Source organism: Hyla sarda, chromosome 1 (genome assembly GCF_029499605.1).
Source record: "Hyla sarda isolate aHylSar1 chromosome 1, aHylSar1.hap1, whole genome shotgun sequence".
Taxonomy (NCBI): Eukaryota; Metazoa; Chordata; class Amphibia; order Anura; family Hylidae; genus Hyla; species Hyla sarda.
The window spans coordinates 229,865,370-229,880,634 of NC_079189.1; the positions used below are offsets into that span (position 1 = coordinate 229,865,370).

The 15,265-nt window shown below is 39.8% G+C and overlaps 1 protein-coding gene across 1 annotated transcript in view; it reads left to right on the forward strand.

Moving 5' to 3' along the window:
- Window positions 1-15,265, forward strand: part of SCD5 (stearoyl-CoA desaturase 5) — a 147,615-nt gene that overhangs the window by 128,369 nt on the left and 3,981 nt on the right. Inside the window, exon 4 of the mRNA XM_056568911.1 lies at window positions 13,532-13,764. Coding sequence (XP_056424886.1) covers window positions 13,532-13,764 — 233 coding nt within the window. The remainder of the gene's footprint in view (window positions 1-13,531; window positions 13,765-15,265) is intronic.

A 15,265-nucleotide genomic window follows, 5' to 3' on the forward strand; every position in this document is an offset into this window, starting at 1 on the left:
CACACTTCTTCTTCTCCTTCCAGCCCAGACCGTCATGACAACTTCGTCCCAACGTGTCTCCACAGAACCTGCCAGACAAACATTGCACCTATAACACTCCATACAGTAATAAGAGTGTCTAGATAAGAGGGTTGGGAAAGAGTAGGTAGGTCTTTCCCCCACTCATTAGGTAGTTAGGTTGCTCCAGAAAGTAGACAGTACCCTTTACATAGTTCCCCCCATTACACACGTGCCCAGATTAGGGAGGTACCACCTGTAGGTAGGTCCCTGTGTAGATAGCTGTCCCCTGTAGATAGTAACTCCCTGTATGCAGTAGCAGCCTCTTATAAGTAGGGGTTACTCCCTGTAGATTGGTCCCCCTGTATATAGTTGAAGCCCCCTATATAGTAGTAGCCCCTCCTTTAGGTAGTAGTAGCCCCCCTTAGGTAGGTGTTTGCAGCAAACCCCTTTAGGTAATAGTAGTGGCAGGCCCTTTAAGGTAATAATAGAAGCAGCCCCCTTAGGTAGTAATAGCAAGCAGCACTCCCTTGGGAAGTAAACAAGCAGCACCCCCTTAAAGTAGTAATAGCAGTAGCCCCCTTAGGTAGTAATCAGTAGCCCCCTTAGGTAGTATTCAGTAGTCTCCTTAGGTAGTAATAGCCAGACCCCTCCTGAGGTAGTATTAGCAGTAGCCCCCTTAGGTAGGAATCAGTAGCCCCCTTAGGTAGGAATCAGTAGCATCCTTAGGTAGTTATCAGCAGCCCCCTTAGATATGAATCAGTACCCCCCCCCCCTTTGATAGGAATACATAATAAGTAGGAAAAGTGATCGACACGGCGAGGAACCTATGGCCCTTTGCTCTGTCAATCAGCCGAGCCCAAGTGCCACATTGAACTATAGGCACATCTGTAAGACACGCTTATAGTTTAGTGCATTCTGGACCGGCCGGACCGGGAAGCAGGAGACCGCTGTGTAGACAGCAGTGCCCTGCTTCTGTGCTGTGGGGACTGCAGGTTAAGTGTGTGGCTTGTAATGCCAGGAACTAGAGACTACAATGCTAAATGGGAATTGCGGTATGCTGCCTTTCAAACAAACCCCTAATATGTAGGTGCTGGACTAAAGCATGTAGTATAATAACAGATATAACAAGGCATCAAGAAAACAGATTGTTCATCTGTAATTAGAGATTTTCCTACCCTTGGTGACGGAAAATATGGATATTATAAAAGACAGGAGGCGAGCATTATGTAGTTCTCTCTTTACTGCAGAAAGTCAGCAGTTAACATTAAAAAGTTTTTAAAAATGAATGAGAAGAAAAAACTAGGTATCACGGTGTACACAAACATGCTACATATTAATAATAGCCAATCAGAGCATCTCCTATGTTATAAAAGGAGCTGTAATTGTGGTAACTTTCTATTTCTTTAAGATAAATCATAACAAGATAAAAAGTCTCAATGCAATATTCCTTAACTCACTGAAAATAGTTCATAACTTGGAATAGAAGCCATGAAGTTTTCTGGAAGTCTAGGACAGGAACGTTGTAAGGAGAAGAGGTTGCATCTGGATGGAATTAATATGCTGCAAAGAAGCACAAGAAAACATAAGGGTGATAATGCTCGTCTCCTGTCTTTTATAAAAATCCATATTTTCTGTCACCAAGGGTAGGAAAATCTCCAATTTTATAGCAAGAGAGGAGGCCTCGCATTATGCAAGTTTAAAGCTATATCTGTATACAATAAAATACATGGATAATAAATTATAATAATTATGCATAATCAAGAAGAGACATAGAGACATGAGTTTATGGTCTATAGTAGAAGGTCTTGAAGGTGGAGTCCGAGGATCAATCAGCCGCTTTAAGAAGATCTGACAAGGAAACCCCTGATTGAGCGATTTTTGTAGAAACGGAACCTCTAGAAGAGTGAGCACCGAAAATATGGAAACATCAATATTAGCAAATATCATACATTGTCTAACCCGTCTTGCAAGAGTAGTAGAGGAAACAGGTAAGTGAGGCTTACAATAGGAAATGAGAAGCTGAGAATGAGAGGGGTGACGAAGAGAATTAGTTTAATTTTAGATTTAGATATCTGACTACACATAATTTATCATGATGAGGAAAAGAAGAATAAAAGACTCTTTGCAAATTTGTTTTTGTTCGTCTATGAATGTCGAAAGTAACACCTTGAGGGGAGTAGTGCTTATTGGCTATATCCAGAGCTCTGACATCAAACACTCTTTTAATGGAGATAAGACATAATAAAGTGGTGAGTTTGAAAGATAAAAGTTTATAAGAGTAAGATCATCATTATCCTCCCAGGGGGGGAAAAGTTGAAGAAGTAGATTAACATCCCAAGTGGAATGAAATTTGGGAAGAGGGGGACGTTTAAAACATATACCCTTAAGAAGTTTTCAAATTAGAGGGTGTTTGCCAATGGGTATAGAACCGATAGGAGAATGGTAGTAAGAGATGGCCGAACAATATTGGTTCAAAGTTCGGTAAGCCTTACCTGAATCGAAAGAAGCTGACAAATAGTTCAAGACTTGAGAGATAGGTGCATGTATGGGATCCAAATCCCATTGTATGCACCAATCAGACCAGAGTTTCCATGCTGAGCGGTAGGCAGTCCTGGTGCCTGGAGCCCAGGCTTCAGAGAGGATATTTCTAGTTGTTTGAGAAAACTCTGACTCAAGGTTGGCTGACCCGATATTAACCATGCAACTAGAAGAAGTTGTCGTGAAAGGATGAGAGGATGATGATTCGCTAATGGGTCCAATAAAATATTTGGAAGGGATGGAAGTATTCTCAGATAATCTATGGACATACTTAGAAGTTGTGGAAACCATGACTATGTTGGCCAATAAGGGGTTATTAGGACTATTGTTGATTTCTGGATAGACACTTGAAATAATACTCTGGGAATAAGAATGAATGGTGGAAACGCATAAAGTCTTTGTGTTGGCCAAAATTGGAGGAGAGCATCCACTCCCAAGCCTTCCGGATCCGGACGTCAACTGAAGAACAGGGGAAGTTGGCGATTGAGGCAGGAAGCAAAGAGGTCTAGGTGAATAGGACCCCATAGATGATTGATTTGATGAAAGATCCAAGGGTCTACTTTCCAATCGCTGGCATCAGTTAGATAGCGAGAGTTCCAATCTGCAACTCTGTTGGATAGACCCGGAAGATATTCCGCCTTCAAAGTAATATTCCTGTTGAGACAAAATTGCCAAAGATCTTTGGCGATGTTTGAAAGGAGTTCTGATTTTTTGCCTCCCAAACGATTTATATATTGTACTGCAGGAATATTGTCTATGCGAATCAAGATGCATGAATTTGAAATATTTTTAGCGAAGCTCCTAAATGCAAAAAATCCTGCTAAAAGCTCTAAACAGTTGATGTGGAGAGACAATTCCGTAGGGGACCATTTGCCTCCTGTACGATGGAAGCTGTAATGAGCGCCCCAACCTATGAGACTCTCATCCGATTCTAAAATCAGATCCGTATTGGAATTACATTTTTTTTTGCCTTTCCAATCTTGGATATGATGAAGCCACCAAAGGAGCTCTTCCTATGCTTCAGAACAAAGTTGGATTTGATCTGAATATCGCAGACCTTCTCGACAGTGTTGAATCTTACACCGTTGGAGAGCTCTGTAATGGAGCTGGGAAAATCGTTTGAATGGAAGCTGAGAGAAGACCCACAATTCGAGCTATAGCTCAAAGAGATATAAGATCTTTGTTGAGAAGGACACAAATTTCCTTTCTGATGGTCTTTAATTTCTTTGAAGGAAGACTCAATAGGGTAGAATGAGTGTTGATCAGGAATCCTAGAAATTCCACTTCTTGAGAAGGAATCAAAATGGATTTGTCGTAATTGATAAGGAACCCGAGGTTCATTAAGAGAGAAAGAGTCCACTTCATGTGTAAGTGAGCTAGATGAATAGAGGAAGCCATGATCAGGATATCATCCAGATAAATTATCAGGTGTACGCCTTGAGATCTTAGAATAGCCACCACTGGTTTAAATAGCTTTGTAAAGCACCAAGGGGCTGAAGAAAGGCCAAATGGGAGGCATATGAATTGCCATTTTGTATCTTTCCATATGAATTGGAGCCAGTGTTGGGAAAAATGATGAATGGGTACTGTCAGATAGGCATTCTTTAAATCGATTTTGATCAACCAGTCGTCCTTCATTAAAAGATCTCTGAGAAGATGAATGCCTTCCATCTTGAAGGGACGATATATCACAAAATCATTGAGATTCTTCAGATTGATTTCAGGGCGAAAGCCGCCATCTCTCTTTTTTTTTTTTTTACTAAATACAGGTTGGTGACAAAACCTGGAGTGTGGAGTGGTACTTGGATTATGGCATTTTTGGTTTAAATTCTTTCATTTCCAAATCTATCAGGGTCTGGTCTTTCTTTGAAAATAAATTGGATGAGGTAGGTAGGTTTAAAATGGAATGGAAATGAACTCTATCTGATAACCTTGAATTGTGTTGAGAATCCAGTGATCGGAAGATATCATCTCCCAAGCTGGGAAAAAATTATGAAGTCTTCCGCCCACTGTAAGATGGGAAGAATCCATAATCGGTAGACTTACCTGTAGGTCTGGAACGTGTAGCGGATCTTTGGCCCCTCGCTCTCCAGGGACGTCCTCTGTAGGGGAAGAATGGAGGAGGAGCTTGTATGGTTGGGGCTGGAAAAGTTGATCTGTCTTGGGTTTGGTAAGAGCCTCTGTATTGGGGACAAAAATGGGTTGTGTGGCCAGGAAAACATCGCCTACTTTTACTGGCCCATCCAAAAACCTTATTGGGAAACACTTTTTTCAAAGGGGCCTGTGCCTTGTCTAATGAAGAAAACAATCGCATATATTTGGATATTTCTTTTATAATCTGTTCTCTAAATAGAAAACCCTCCGTAGGGGTAGAGGATTGGAAAGAGGCAAGGTGTGTTAGTTGTGGGTCCAGTTTTAGTAAAATGGACCTTTTCCGCTCAGTACAAAAAGCCTCATTAATACTGTCGCAGAGGCAGATAGCCCTTTGGGCCCAACCTCTCATGGTAGGTACATCAATCGGGATGTCTGTGGCAGCAGTATTTTAGGAAAGCTCTAAAATTTTTGTAAGCGGCCCCAGAAGGTCTTGGAATATATCCTGGCATAGGGAAAAACTACGACCAATACCCTTTTTGCCAGATTTTTGTATACACTTCACAAATATACGGTCCAACTCTGGGGTTTGTGCTGCGTTCATAGATAACGTTGGCCTTGGGCACTCGGCCCTAAATTTATTTCTAGATTTATTGTTAAGACTTTTACGAATCCAATGGGAGAAGAACCGTTCTACTTGGGGGTTTGGAGTCCATTCCCCAGAGCGGGGGTGCATGATAAGAGCGGGGTCATAAAAGGGGACTCTCAAACTGTCTAATACAGTTAAGCCTGAAAATGAGGCCTCACCATATGAAGAATTACCGCCCTATGAGTATATTTGGGTTAAAAGAGGGGTCATTGGAATCTGAATCATCAGAATAGTCATAATATTCGTCGTCATCGTTATCTGAATCATTCATGTTAGAGTCTTCAAGATATGAATCTGGTTTGGATCTTTTAGAGGCTTTATTAACCCGAATATCACAGACCTCCTCCCAGGTAGAGGGTAGAGGATGCAACACAAGGTATCTGTAATATGCCTGCGAGATGTATGCGCGCCAGCATAGGTTTCCGACCAACCTACTTATACTGTGGTCTCAGAACACATATAGAGGTATCAAAACTATACAACAATTTAGCCCTACTGGGGTAAACAAAAACCTCTTTATACTATGTGTCCAACATAAAACATACATTTTATTGATTAAGCATTAATCATATACTGGTGAGAAACACACATTTAAAAACACATCCCCTATGCGTCTCTTTCTATACTCCAGAAAATTATCCACTGGTGGCCTCAATGGAGTCCAAGAGTACCTATTAGATTTAAGTGTTTATAGTTACACCACTGCAATTTTAGGTACATGTGACATTATTTGTCATTCATTAGCCATTGTACTCTCATATGGACTATAGATCAGCATACCGATAGCCTGCTGTGCACCACAGGTGCGAAGCACCAGTGTATGAAGCACACTTCCTTTTATTCATAGATTATAGTGTTGCATATTAGAGGACACTAAAGGGTTGCAAGTTAAAATGTGATACTCTCACACCCCAACATGTTTCGCCACTATGTGGCTTTATCAAGGAGGACAACTGACAGCATTATTCAAGATATATGTGCATATTTCTACATTACCCTTTACAATATGGTGATGAATTATATATATTGATGAAAACTTTGGTTTCATTATTTCTTCTTCATATTGCCCCCTAGTTATGGCCAGCCATAATATTAGGATACTTGGTTACCTACCTAACCACCTTTCTTCATTGTAAGACATGTCATTCCGACTTGTTTTGACAATGCGGGGATTCACAGCACCTTGGCGGATACGCCTCAATATGTCATCATACGGGAGGCATCCCCCCACGCTGTATAAGCTTGCCCGCCGGACGGAAATGACGCCAGGCGCCAACTCCTCGCTACATCGAGCGAGTGGAGCTGGACAACTCTGGAGCAGCAGGATCGTGTTGTTAGCCAATAATGTTCAGCTAACCGTGAGTATATAGAACTGCTTGAGGACAGCTCTATACTTTTTCCTAAACAGGTCCAAGTATTGAATGGCTTCTATTGTTTTACTTTGCAGGTGGATCTTGGGCACACTGATCCGGTTGAACATTGAACACCTATCATATGTGACCGTTAGGGACAGTAGCTTTCCCTACAGGAACACCATTATGCATTAAGGCTCTTTACCAAGCCGTACTTTACTTTGCAGGTGGCATAGGGTCAGCTCTCTCTTGCAGGTCTCAGGTCACAATTATTGCTGCATATTGCTATTTCTGGTGTGGTGTATGACAATAGATTGTGATTGGGAGCCTCTCCTACTATGTGAATAGTGCTTGTTATATGTGACATCATTCCTACTTGCAGGCATTATGGCATTATATTATAGGTTCTAAACCATCTCACCAACACCTGGATGCCCCCATGTAATTTGTTATTATTTTGATATCTTGTATTTTGAGTTCGGTCTCTACATTGTCTAATTTTCTACCCCTTGGTAACACAAACATTGATCTGTTGGTAGAAACACGTTGGTGGAATAATATATTCACCCAGAGTGCAAGAATACTAATTTGGCCCCTGGTGTGAGGCTCCTCTGGGCTGGCTGGGCCCTGCAAAACCTAGAGTGTGCCTAGACTTTCATAATTTTAGACCGAGGTTGTGTATATAACAATTTTTCACTTGGACACTGGATTTAGAATAAGTAATTGTGTTTAAGGACAAAAGTTAAATTTTATAGCACATCCCATTTTTTGTATATGATTTATGCTGGATCGTTGTAACATTGACCCAGAGCTTACGTGGAACCCTTAATCTTTTTTGCCTTTTTGCAGTTGTTGAAAAAAAAATAACATAGTTAGATGTTTTCTTTTTTCTGACCCATCAAACATATATTTTGGCACCTGCCTTTATCTGGAAGTAACTAAAGGTTGTCAGTCTTATGTTTTCTAAGGTAATATTGCAAGCTCACTTTTTCTGTGAAGTGTTTAAATTTTTAATGAAAAATAGATAACAGAAAGGAGAAAAGAAAGCCATAAAATGAAGCAATGACAAAAAAGTCAATAAAGCTCATTAAAAACCTTAAGATGAAGGACAGAGTCAGCATTCCACAAGACAACAATTTCAACTGTTTCTACTCAGGATTGAAAAGGTTTTCTTTAATCACACTTTCAGGCATTCAACAGAGCAAGAGCTCCACTTTAGGGAAAGATTACACTATTTATACAAGGGACAATTTCAAATTACCATATTTTATTCTCATTATTAACATGTTTTTAACTGGGAATCGAAATACACTTACAAAAGTCAAGAATGAAAAAAATCAACAGGGGATGTTTAATAGCAAATATGCCAATTTTACCAAAATTTTCATACTCTTGTTTTGGTAGAGCATAAGCACCAGGTTATAAGAAGCCCTTGTATGGTATAAGATCTTCAAAAGAATGTTATGTGTCTATAGCCGCAAAGTGTTTTCTGGAATTGCGTGGTCAATCTTTGGCCAGGTTCAGGTGGAATGCAATATAACAGAAATAAACAGCTTTGTGAGGACATGCGGGGTGCCACCTCAGGAAGCCATTCTGCATTTTCCATTTGGTGACCTATTTTCCTTTGGACATGAATCTCAGATGTGAGATTATGTTCCAATACTGATAGAAAAGACTGCTGCAAATATAGATGTTGGCTTAGTTGTGAGATAGATAGATAGATAGACAGACAGACAGACAGATGGATGTACAGTATCTCACATAAGTGAAAGCACAACTCACATTTTTGTAAAGATTTTATTATTTCTTTTCATGTGACAACACAAAAAATAACACTCTGCTACAATGTAGTGAGTGCACAGCCTGTATAACAGTGTTTCATTTTGTGTCCCCTTCATAATAACTGAACACACAGCCATTAATGTGTAAACCTTGGCAACAAAAGTAAGTACACCCCTAAGTGGAAATGTCCAAACTGGGCCCAATTAGCCATTTTCCCTGCCTGATGTCATGTGACTTGTTAGTGTTGCAAGGACTTATGTGAGAATGGGAAGCAGGTGTCTTAAATTTGGTGTTATCGCTCTCACACTCTCTAATACAGATAACTGTAAGTTCAACATGGTACCTCATGGCAAAGAACTCTCTAAGGATCTGAAAAAAGAAAATTAACCCCTTTACTCAATAGCCTGCTTTGACCTTAACCTCTTAAGGACGCAGGGCATACCTGTACGCCCTGCACCCTATCTCGTATTTAAAACTGGGTCACGCTGTGACCCTGCATCATACCGGGTCGGTCCCGGCTGCTAATGATAGCCAGGACCCTGGGCTAATAGCGCGCAGCACAGATCGTTGTGCTGTGTGCTATTAACCCTTCAGACACAGCGATCAAAGTTGATCGCCGCGTCCAAAACGAAAGTATAAGCTTCCTGGCAGCTCAGTCGGCTGATCAGGACTAATGCAATAAAATCGCGATGTCCCAATCAGCTAGGACGCGAGCGGAGGCCCCCTTACCTTGCTCCATCGCGTCCGATCGGCGTTTGATTGCTCCAAGCCTGAGCTACTGGCTTGAGCAATCGAGCCTCTAGAACACAGATCCATGCAAAGCTATGGCTTTGCAGGGATCAGTGTAAAAGATCAGTGTGTGCAGTGTTATAGCCCCCTATGGGAGCTATAACACAGCAAATAAAAAGTGAAAAAAAAGTTAAGAAAGGTCATTTAACCCCTTCCCTAATCACCCACCTTTTCCCATTAAAAAAACTGTGTAAATAAAAATAAACATATGTGGTATCGCCGCGTGCGTAAATGTCTGAACTATAAAAATATATTGTTATTTAAACCACACGGTCAATGGCGTATGTGCAAAAAAAAAAAAGGCCAAAATAGCGTATTTTTGGTCACTTTTTAAATCTTGAAAAAATTAATAAAAAGCAATCAAAAAGTCCGATCAATACAAAAATGGTACCGATAAAAACTTCAGAACACGTCACAATAAATGAGCCTTCATACCGGCCCGTATGCGGAAAAATAAAAAAGTTATAGGGGTCAGAAGATGAGAATTTTTAAAGTGTAAATTTTCCTGCATGTAGTTATGATTTTTTTCAGAAGTACGACAAAATCAAGCCTATAGTATGGTATAATTTTAACCGAATGGACCTACAGAATAAAGATAAAGTGTAATTTTTACCAAAAAACGCACTGCGTAGAAGCAGAAGCCCCCAAGAGTTACAAAATGAAATTTTTTCTTCAATTTTGTCGCACAATTAATTTTTTTCCATTACGCCGTGGATTTTTTGGTAAAATGACTAATGTCACTGCAAAGTAGAATTGGTGGCGCAAAAAATAAGCCATCATATGGAATTTTATGTGCAAAATTGAAAGCGTTATGATTTTTATAAGGCGATGAGGAAAGAATGAAAATGCAAAAACGGAAAAACGCTGAGTCCTTAAGGGGTTAATGACCAAGGCATATTTTCAAAATCTGACATGAGTCCATTTATTTGGTAATAACTTTGGAATGCTTTTACTTATGAAAGCGATTCTAAGATAGTTTTTTGTGACACATTGTACTTTACATTAGTGGTAAATTTTGATTTATATATTTTGTGTTTTCTACACACACAAAAATTGCGAAAAAAATGAAAAATTAGCATTTTTCTACATTTGATATTTTCTGCTCATACAACAAATAGCCATCCCGCACCAAATTAATGATTAATTCACATCTACAATAAGTCTACTTTATGTTCCTATTATTTGATAAACATTCCTTTACTTTTTTAGATTCACACCCAACCAAAAGAGGGAATGTGCACCCGAGGTACACACAAAAGAAAAAAAGTGTGTAAAGTCCTGTGGCAATAAACACAAAGCAAGAACCAATAAAGGGAAAAACCACCAAACGGACTATGTAAAATTAAATATCATACTTTATTAGTTTATAAATTAATTAAACAACATTTAAATCTGCAACGAGACATGGACAAAAAATGGTGGTGGGAACCAGGGAGGTAGGGAGGACACAAGGAGAAAGTAGATTGGTAGTCTAAGCAGTGGAAAAAGGTTTTTACACCCATAAGCATATGTCACAAGTAAGAAAAACTGCATCAAGCTGTCATGGAAATCATGACAATAGCAAAGCAAAAAAACAGTACAGATATAAGCATAATAGACACACCAGGTGGTTAAAATGCAGAGGAAGCCGGAACAGTGCCGACTGTTTCATACAGAAAGACATCCGCAGGGTGAAAGGCAAAGTGCAGCAGTCCCCCCCCAAACACACACACACTCCCCGGTAACCCACCACACCTCCGACGCGTTTCGCCCAGCGGGGCTTTGACTCCTGGACAAAGCCCCACTGGGCGAAACGCGTCGGAGGTGTGGTGGGTTACCGGGGAGTGTGTGTGTGTTTGGGGGGGGGACTGCTGCACTTTGCCTTTCACCCTGCGGATGTCTTTCTGTACCTGTACCTGATTTTGTGGGATGGGGTTAAGATAGGAAATAAGATTGCCCAGACCTTGAAACCGAGCTATAGCACGGTGGTCAAAACCATGCAGTGGTTTTACAGGACAGGTTCCACTAGGAACAGGCCTCGCCATTGTTGACCAAAGAAGTTGAGTGCAAAGTATAGAAAAAGCAATATTAACCAGGGTGTATCACGTCTCATGAATAATGCAGTATACTAGATACTTGCATTATTAGACATTACACCCATGGTTAATGTTGCTTATTTTTTTAATTTTTTTTTGTTATAAGCATTGTTTTTGCTTTTGCTGTCTGACCACCAGGTTATGCATTTCATCAGCATATAGAGCTATATATGCAATTCCAGGTATCTCACTCCAGTACCATTGTTCTCTTTGCTTTGGTGTGGTATTCATGTACTTTTTAACTTATGTCTTATGGATATAAAAATGTTTGTTCAAATTAAAATTATTTTTGCACTCACTACTTTACAATGTAACACAATGTAACATTTCTTCAGTGTTGTCACCTGAAAAGATATAATCACTTACTGTAGATCACAATGAAAGTCGCTGTTCTGGAACACACCAGACATTTACTTAAATCCCAAAACCCCAGACATGAAAAGACAGCACAGAGTAGTTCTATAGAAACGTTTTGGGGCTAGGCCCTTTCTCAAGCTGTCATTACTGGTGCTGTATATGCTAAGTGGAACCTTCTAGCAGATGTCCAAATAGTGAGTACCTTGTTGGACGCTCCTCACAAATGGTGCCGCATGTGAGGATTGTTCCATATACTTGTGGGTAAATACTTGTAGGACATCTTCTGGAAGGCTCCATTTAGTATATACAGCCCCAATATTAACAGCTTGCCTAAGGGTCCAGCTCTAAAACTTTGCAACAGAAATTATATATGTAACACAGCACAGCTCTTTATTTATTTATTTTGCATGACCTGGTTAAAAAAATATTTGATTATGTATAGCCTTACCAATAAAATCACAGTGTACCATCTCTTCCTGTATGAATCTCATAAGCCTGGCATCTGTGGGTGGCATAATAATACATAAGTGTGGATGTGCTGCCTGTAACCCTTTTGTTTCTTTAAACCCCATTCATACAATACAGTAGCATTGTATGAATGGGGATATCCCCCACCTTCTGTAGAGAGGTCTCTCTAGCTGAACTGCATCAGTAGGTTTATGATGTTTACTTACCATATCACTTTTTTTTAGCACAACTTATCAGAAATCTTACTAGTTTCTAATCAGTTTATGCCTGAAGTATATCCTGAACTAGGCCCAAAGAACTTACTTCTGGAGAACATATACCAGATGTCATGTCCCTTAATTTATGGAATGATCTAAAGGACAATGTCAGAATAATGACTAAGGGTGAACAAGGGACTGACCACCAGAGACACTTCTGGTGTCTGGTATCATCTCATTATTATCTCAATTTCCCATTCAGGCTTACGCCTTCCTGGGACCAATTTCCCCAAAACTCGGGGACCCTATTTTAAAATATAACCTTTATTTAACTTCTTAAAAGTGCATAATTGTGAGAAATCAAAAATTTTGGGTCAGATAGGGGTTGTTTTACACACTCACATTTATGGTTATTTGGTGGTTGGGTAAATAGCTTTTCTTATTCCATTACCACTTTTCAGATCTGTTGGAACTGATTACTTTACTTTCCATTCATATTCACTTTTTAAACTGGCCCAAAGCTGCATTTAAAACAACACACTGACACCCCCCCTTCCCCCCCGACTTTTCACTGGCCGTAACCAGCTTTATCAAGGGTCTGGGTATTGACCCTTGATAAAGCTGGTTATCCAGGCCCTTGATAAAGCTGGTTACGGCTGGCAAAACTTTGGGGGGGGGGGGGGTGTCAGTGAGTTGTTTTAAATGCAGCCTTGGCCCAGTTTAAAAAGTGAATATGAATGGAAAGTAAAGTAATCAGTTCCAACAGGAATGAAAGATCTGACCCAAAGTTTGTGATTTTAATTCCCAAATTTTTGATTTCTCACAATGATGTACTTTTAAGAAGTTAAATAAAGGTTATATTTTATAATAGGGTTCCCGAGTTTTGGGGAAATTAGTCCCAGGAAGGCGTAAGCCCGAATGGGAAATTCAGATAATATTGTAAATCCCGGGGACACCCCTTATTGGTAATTTAGATTGATTGGTATCATCTCATACAGGCCATATGACTATTAGTCAGTAAAAGAGTAGATGTTGAAATATTCATTAAAATAAATATCCATGGCACCATGTGATTTGCTTGATTTCCCAATGGGGTACTCCTCTGCTGAAGTTCATGGTTCTATTCTCTAACTCAAAACCTGGGCTGATCGGTGTATACTCTATTGGGCCCGATCACTTTATATTGTAGCAAATAAGAAAATCTGAATGAAGTTTTTCTATGTTTCCATGCAGGTATTATAAGACATCTGTGGCAATTATGTGCTTTCTCATTCCCACTATTGTTCCATGGTACGTTTGGGGAGAAAGTCTGTGGAACTCCTATTTCCTGGCGTCCATACTCCGATATACAATAGCCCTGAATGTCTCCTGGCTTGTCAATAGCGTGGCTCACCTCTATGGTAACAGACCTTATGATAAAACCATCAACCCCCGTGAAAATAGATTTGTGTCCATTGGAACAATAGGTATGTATTTGATTATCTATCTATCTCATTTCTATCTATCTATCATCTATTTATGAGATGTCTATAAACTTTTAAAACCTGTGTAAACCTCAACCTTCTGCTATAGTTGTAACTTTCTTTAATTGGAGCCTGTAACAACACATAGCAAAATCTGAGTTGGCAAAGGATGGCATCTGTGGTAGAAATGACAAATGCACATTATATCCACTAGAGTGGATGTATCAAAGCCATGTTAAAAGAATAATTGTCTTTGTTGACCATCACAACCAATCACGTCTCAGCTTTCGTATCTTAAACTTCTCTGGTAAACTGAAAGCTGACCTCTGATTGGCTGCTATTGGCAACAAAGACAGTTTTTCTTTGAGACAGCTTTAGTAAATAAGTCCCAAATGTAACTGATTTCTATGTTGCTGTGTTTGCTTTGGATCCTGTAAATCCATGAAGACTGATGTCATACACATTTATCAATCTGCCGAAAAACAAAACTGTGCGATTTGCCCATAAGACTCAATTCCAGCTGAGCTTCCATATCTTACCCCTTACCGCTCTAGGACATATGCATACGCGCCCCAGTTGCTAACATGTTAGCGCAACTGGTCGTATGCATACATCCTGGCAGTATCCTGCTCAGCGCAATGCACTGCAGGAGATCACTGGCGGGAACCGGGACCCCAAAATGGTACCAATAAAAAGTACAGCTTATCTTGCAAAATATCAGCCCTCACACAATGCGACTGGACGAAATATAGTTATGGCTGTCAGAACATTAAAAAAAATAAAAAATGGAAAACATTATTTTGTTGAGAAAAGGAACACAAAAAAGCTATATAAATTGGGTATCGCCATGATCGTACTGATCCACAGAAGAAAAATAACATAATTTTTACCATACAGTGAATGCCATAAAAAAAAAAAAAAAAAATAAAAACGCCAGAAATTTTCACATTTTTCACAATATTTAGGAGTTTTTCACAAAAAATGCTGCATCAATCAACAAAGCTTTGCTACCAATATAAAGTACAATATGTCACGAAAAAACTATCTCAGAATCATTTCACTTAGTAAAAGCATGTCAGAGGTATTACCACTTAAAGAGACACAGGCCAGATTAAAAAAATTAGGCTTGGTCGTTAAAGGGGTACTCCGGAACTAAACATCTTTTTCATAGGGGATAAGATGTTAGATTGCGGGGACCCCCACAATCTCTCCTGCAGCACCCGTTTTTCAGCTGCACAGAGCGAGGATCGGGGCTTAGCATGATGTCATGGGGGGGCAGTTTCTTAATATTTCCTTCCATTTATAATGTTCATAATGTGTCTGGTAATCAGTCAGATGGGTGTAAACAATATCAGGGATTGAATGTCAGGTGATGGGGGGATTCTACATGAAGGGGGTTGGAATGTTGTACTTTGAGGGGCGTGTATGCCGAATACACACCCCCTTACTGTGTAATCCACCCTTCACTTTTATTCAATCCTTGATATCTAAATTCATTTCTCAT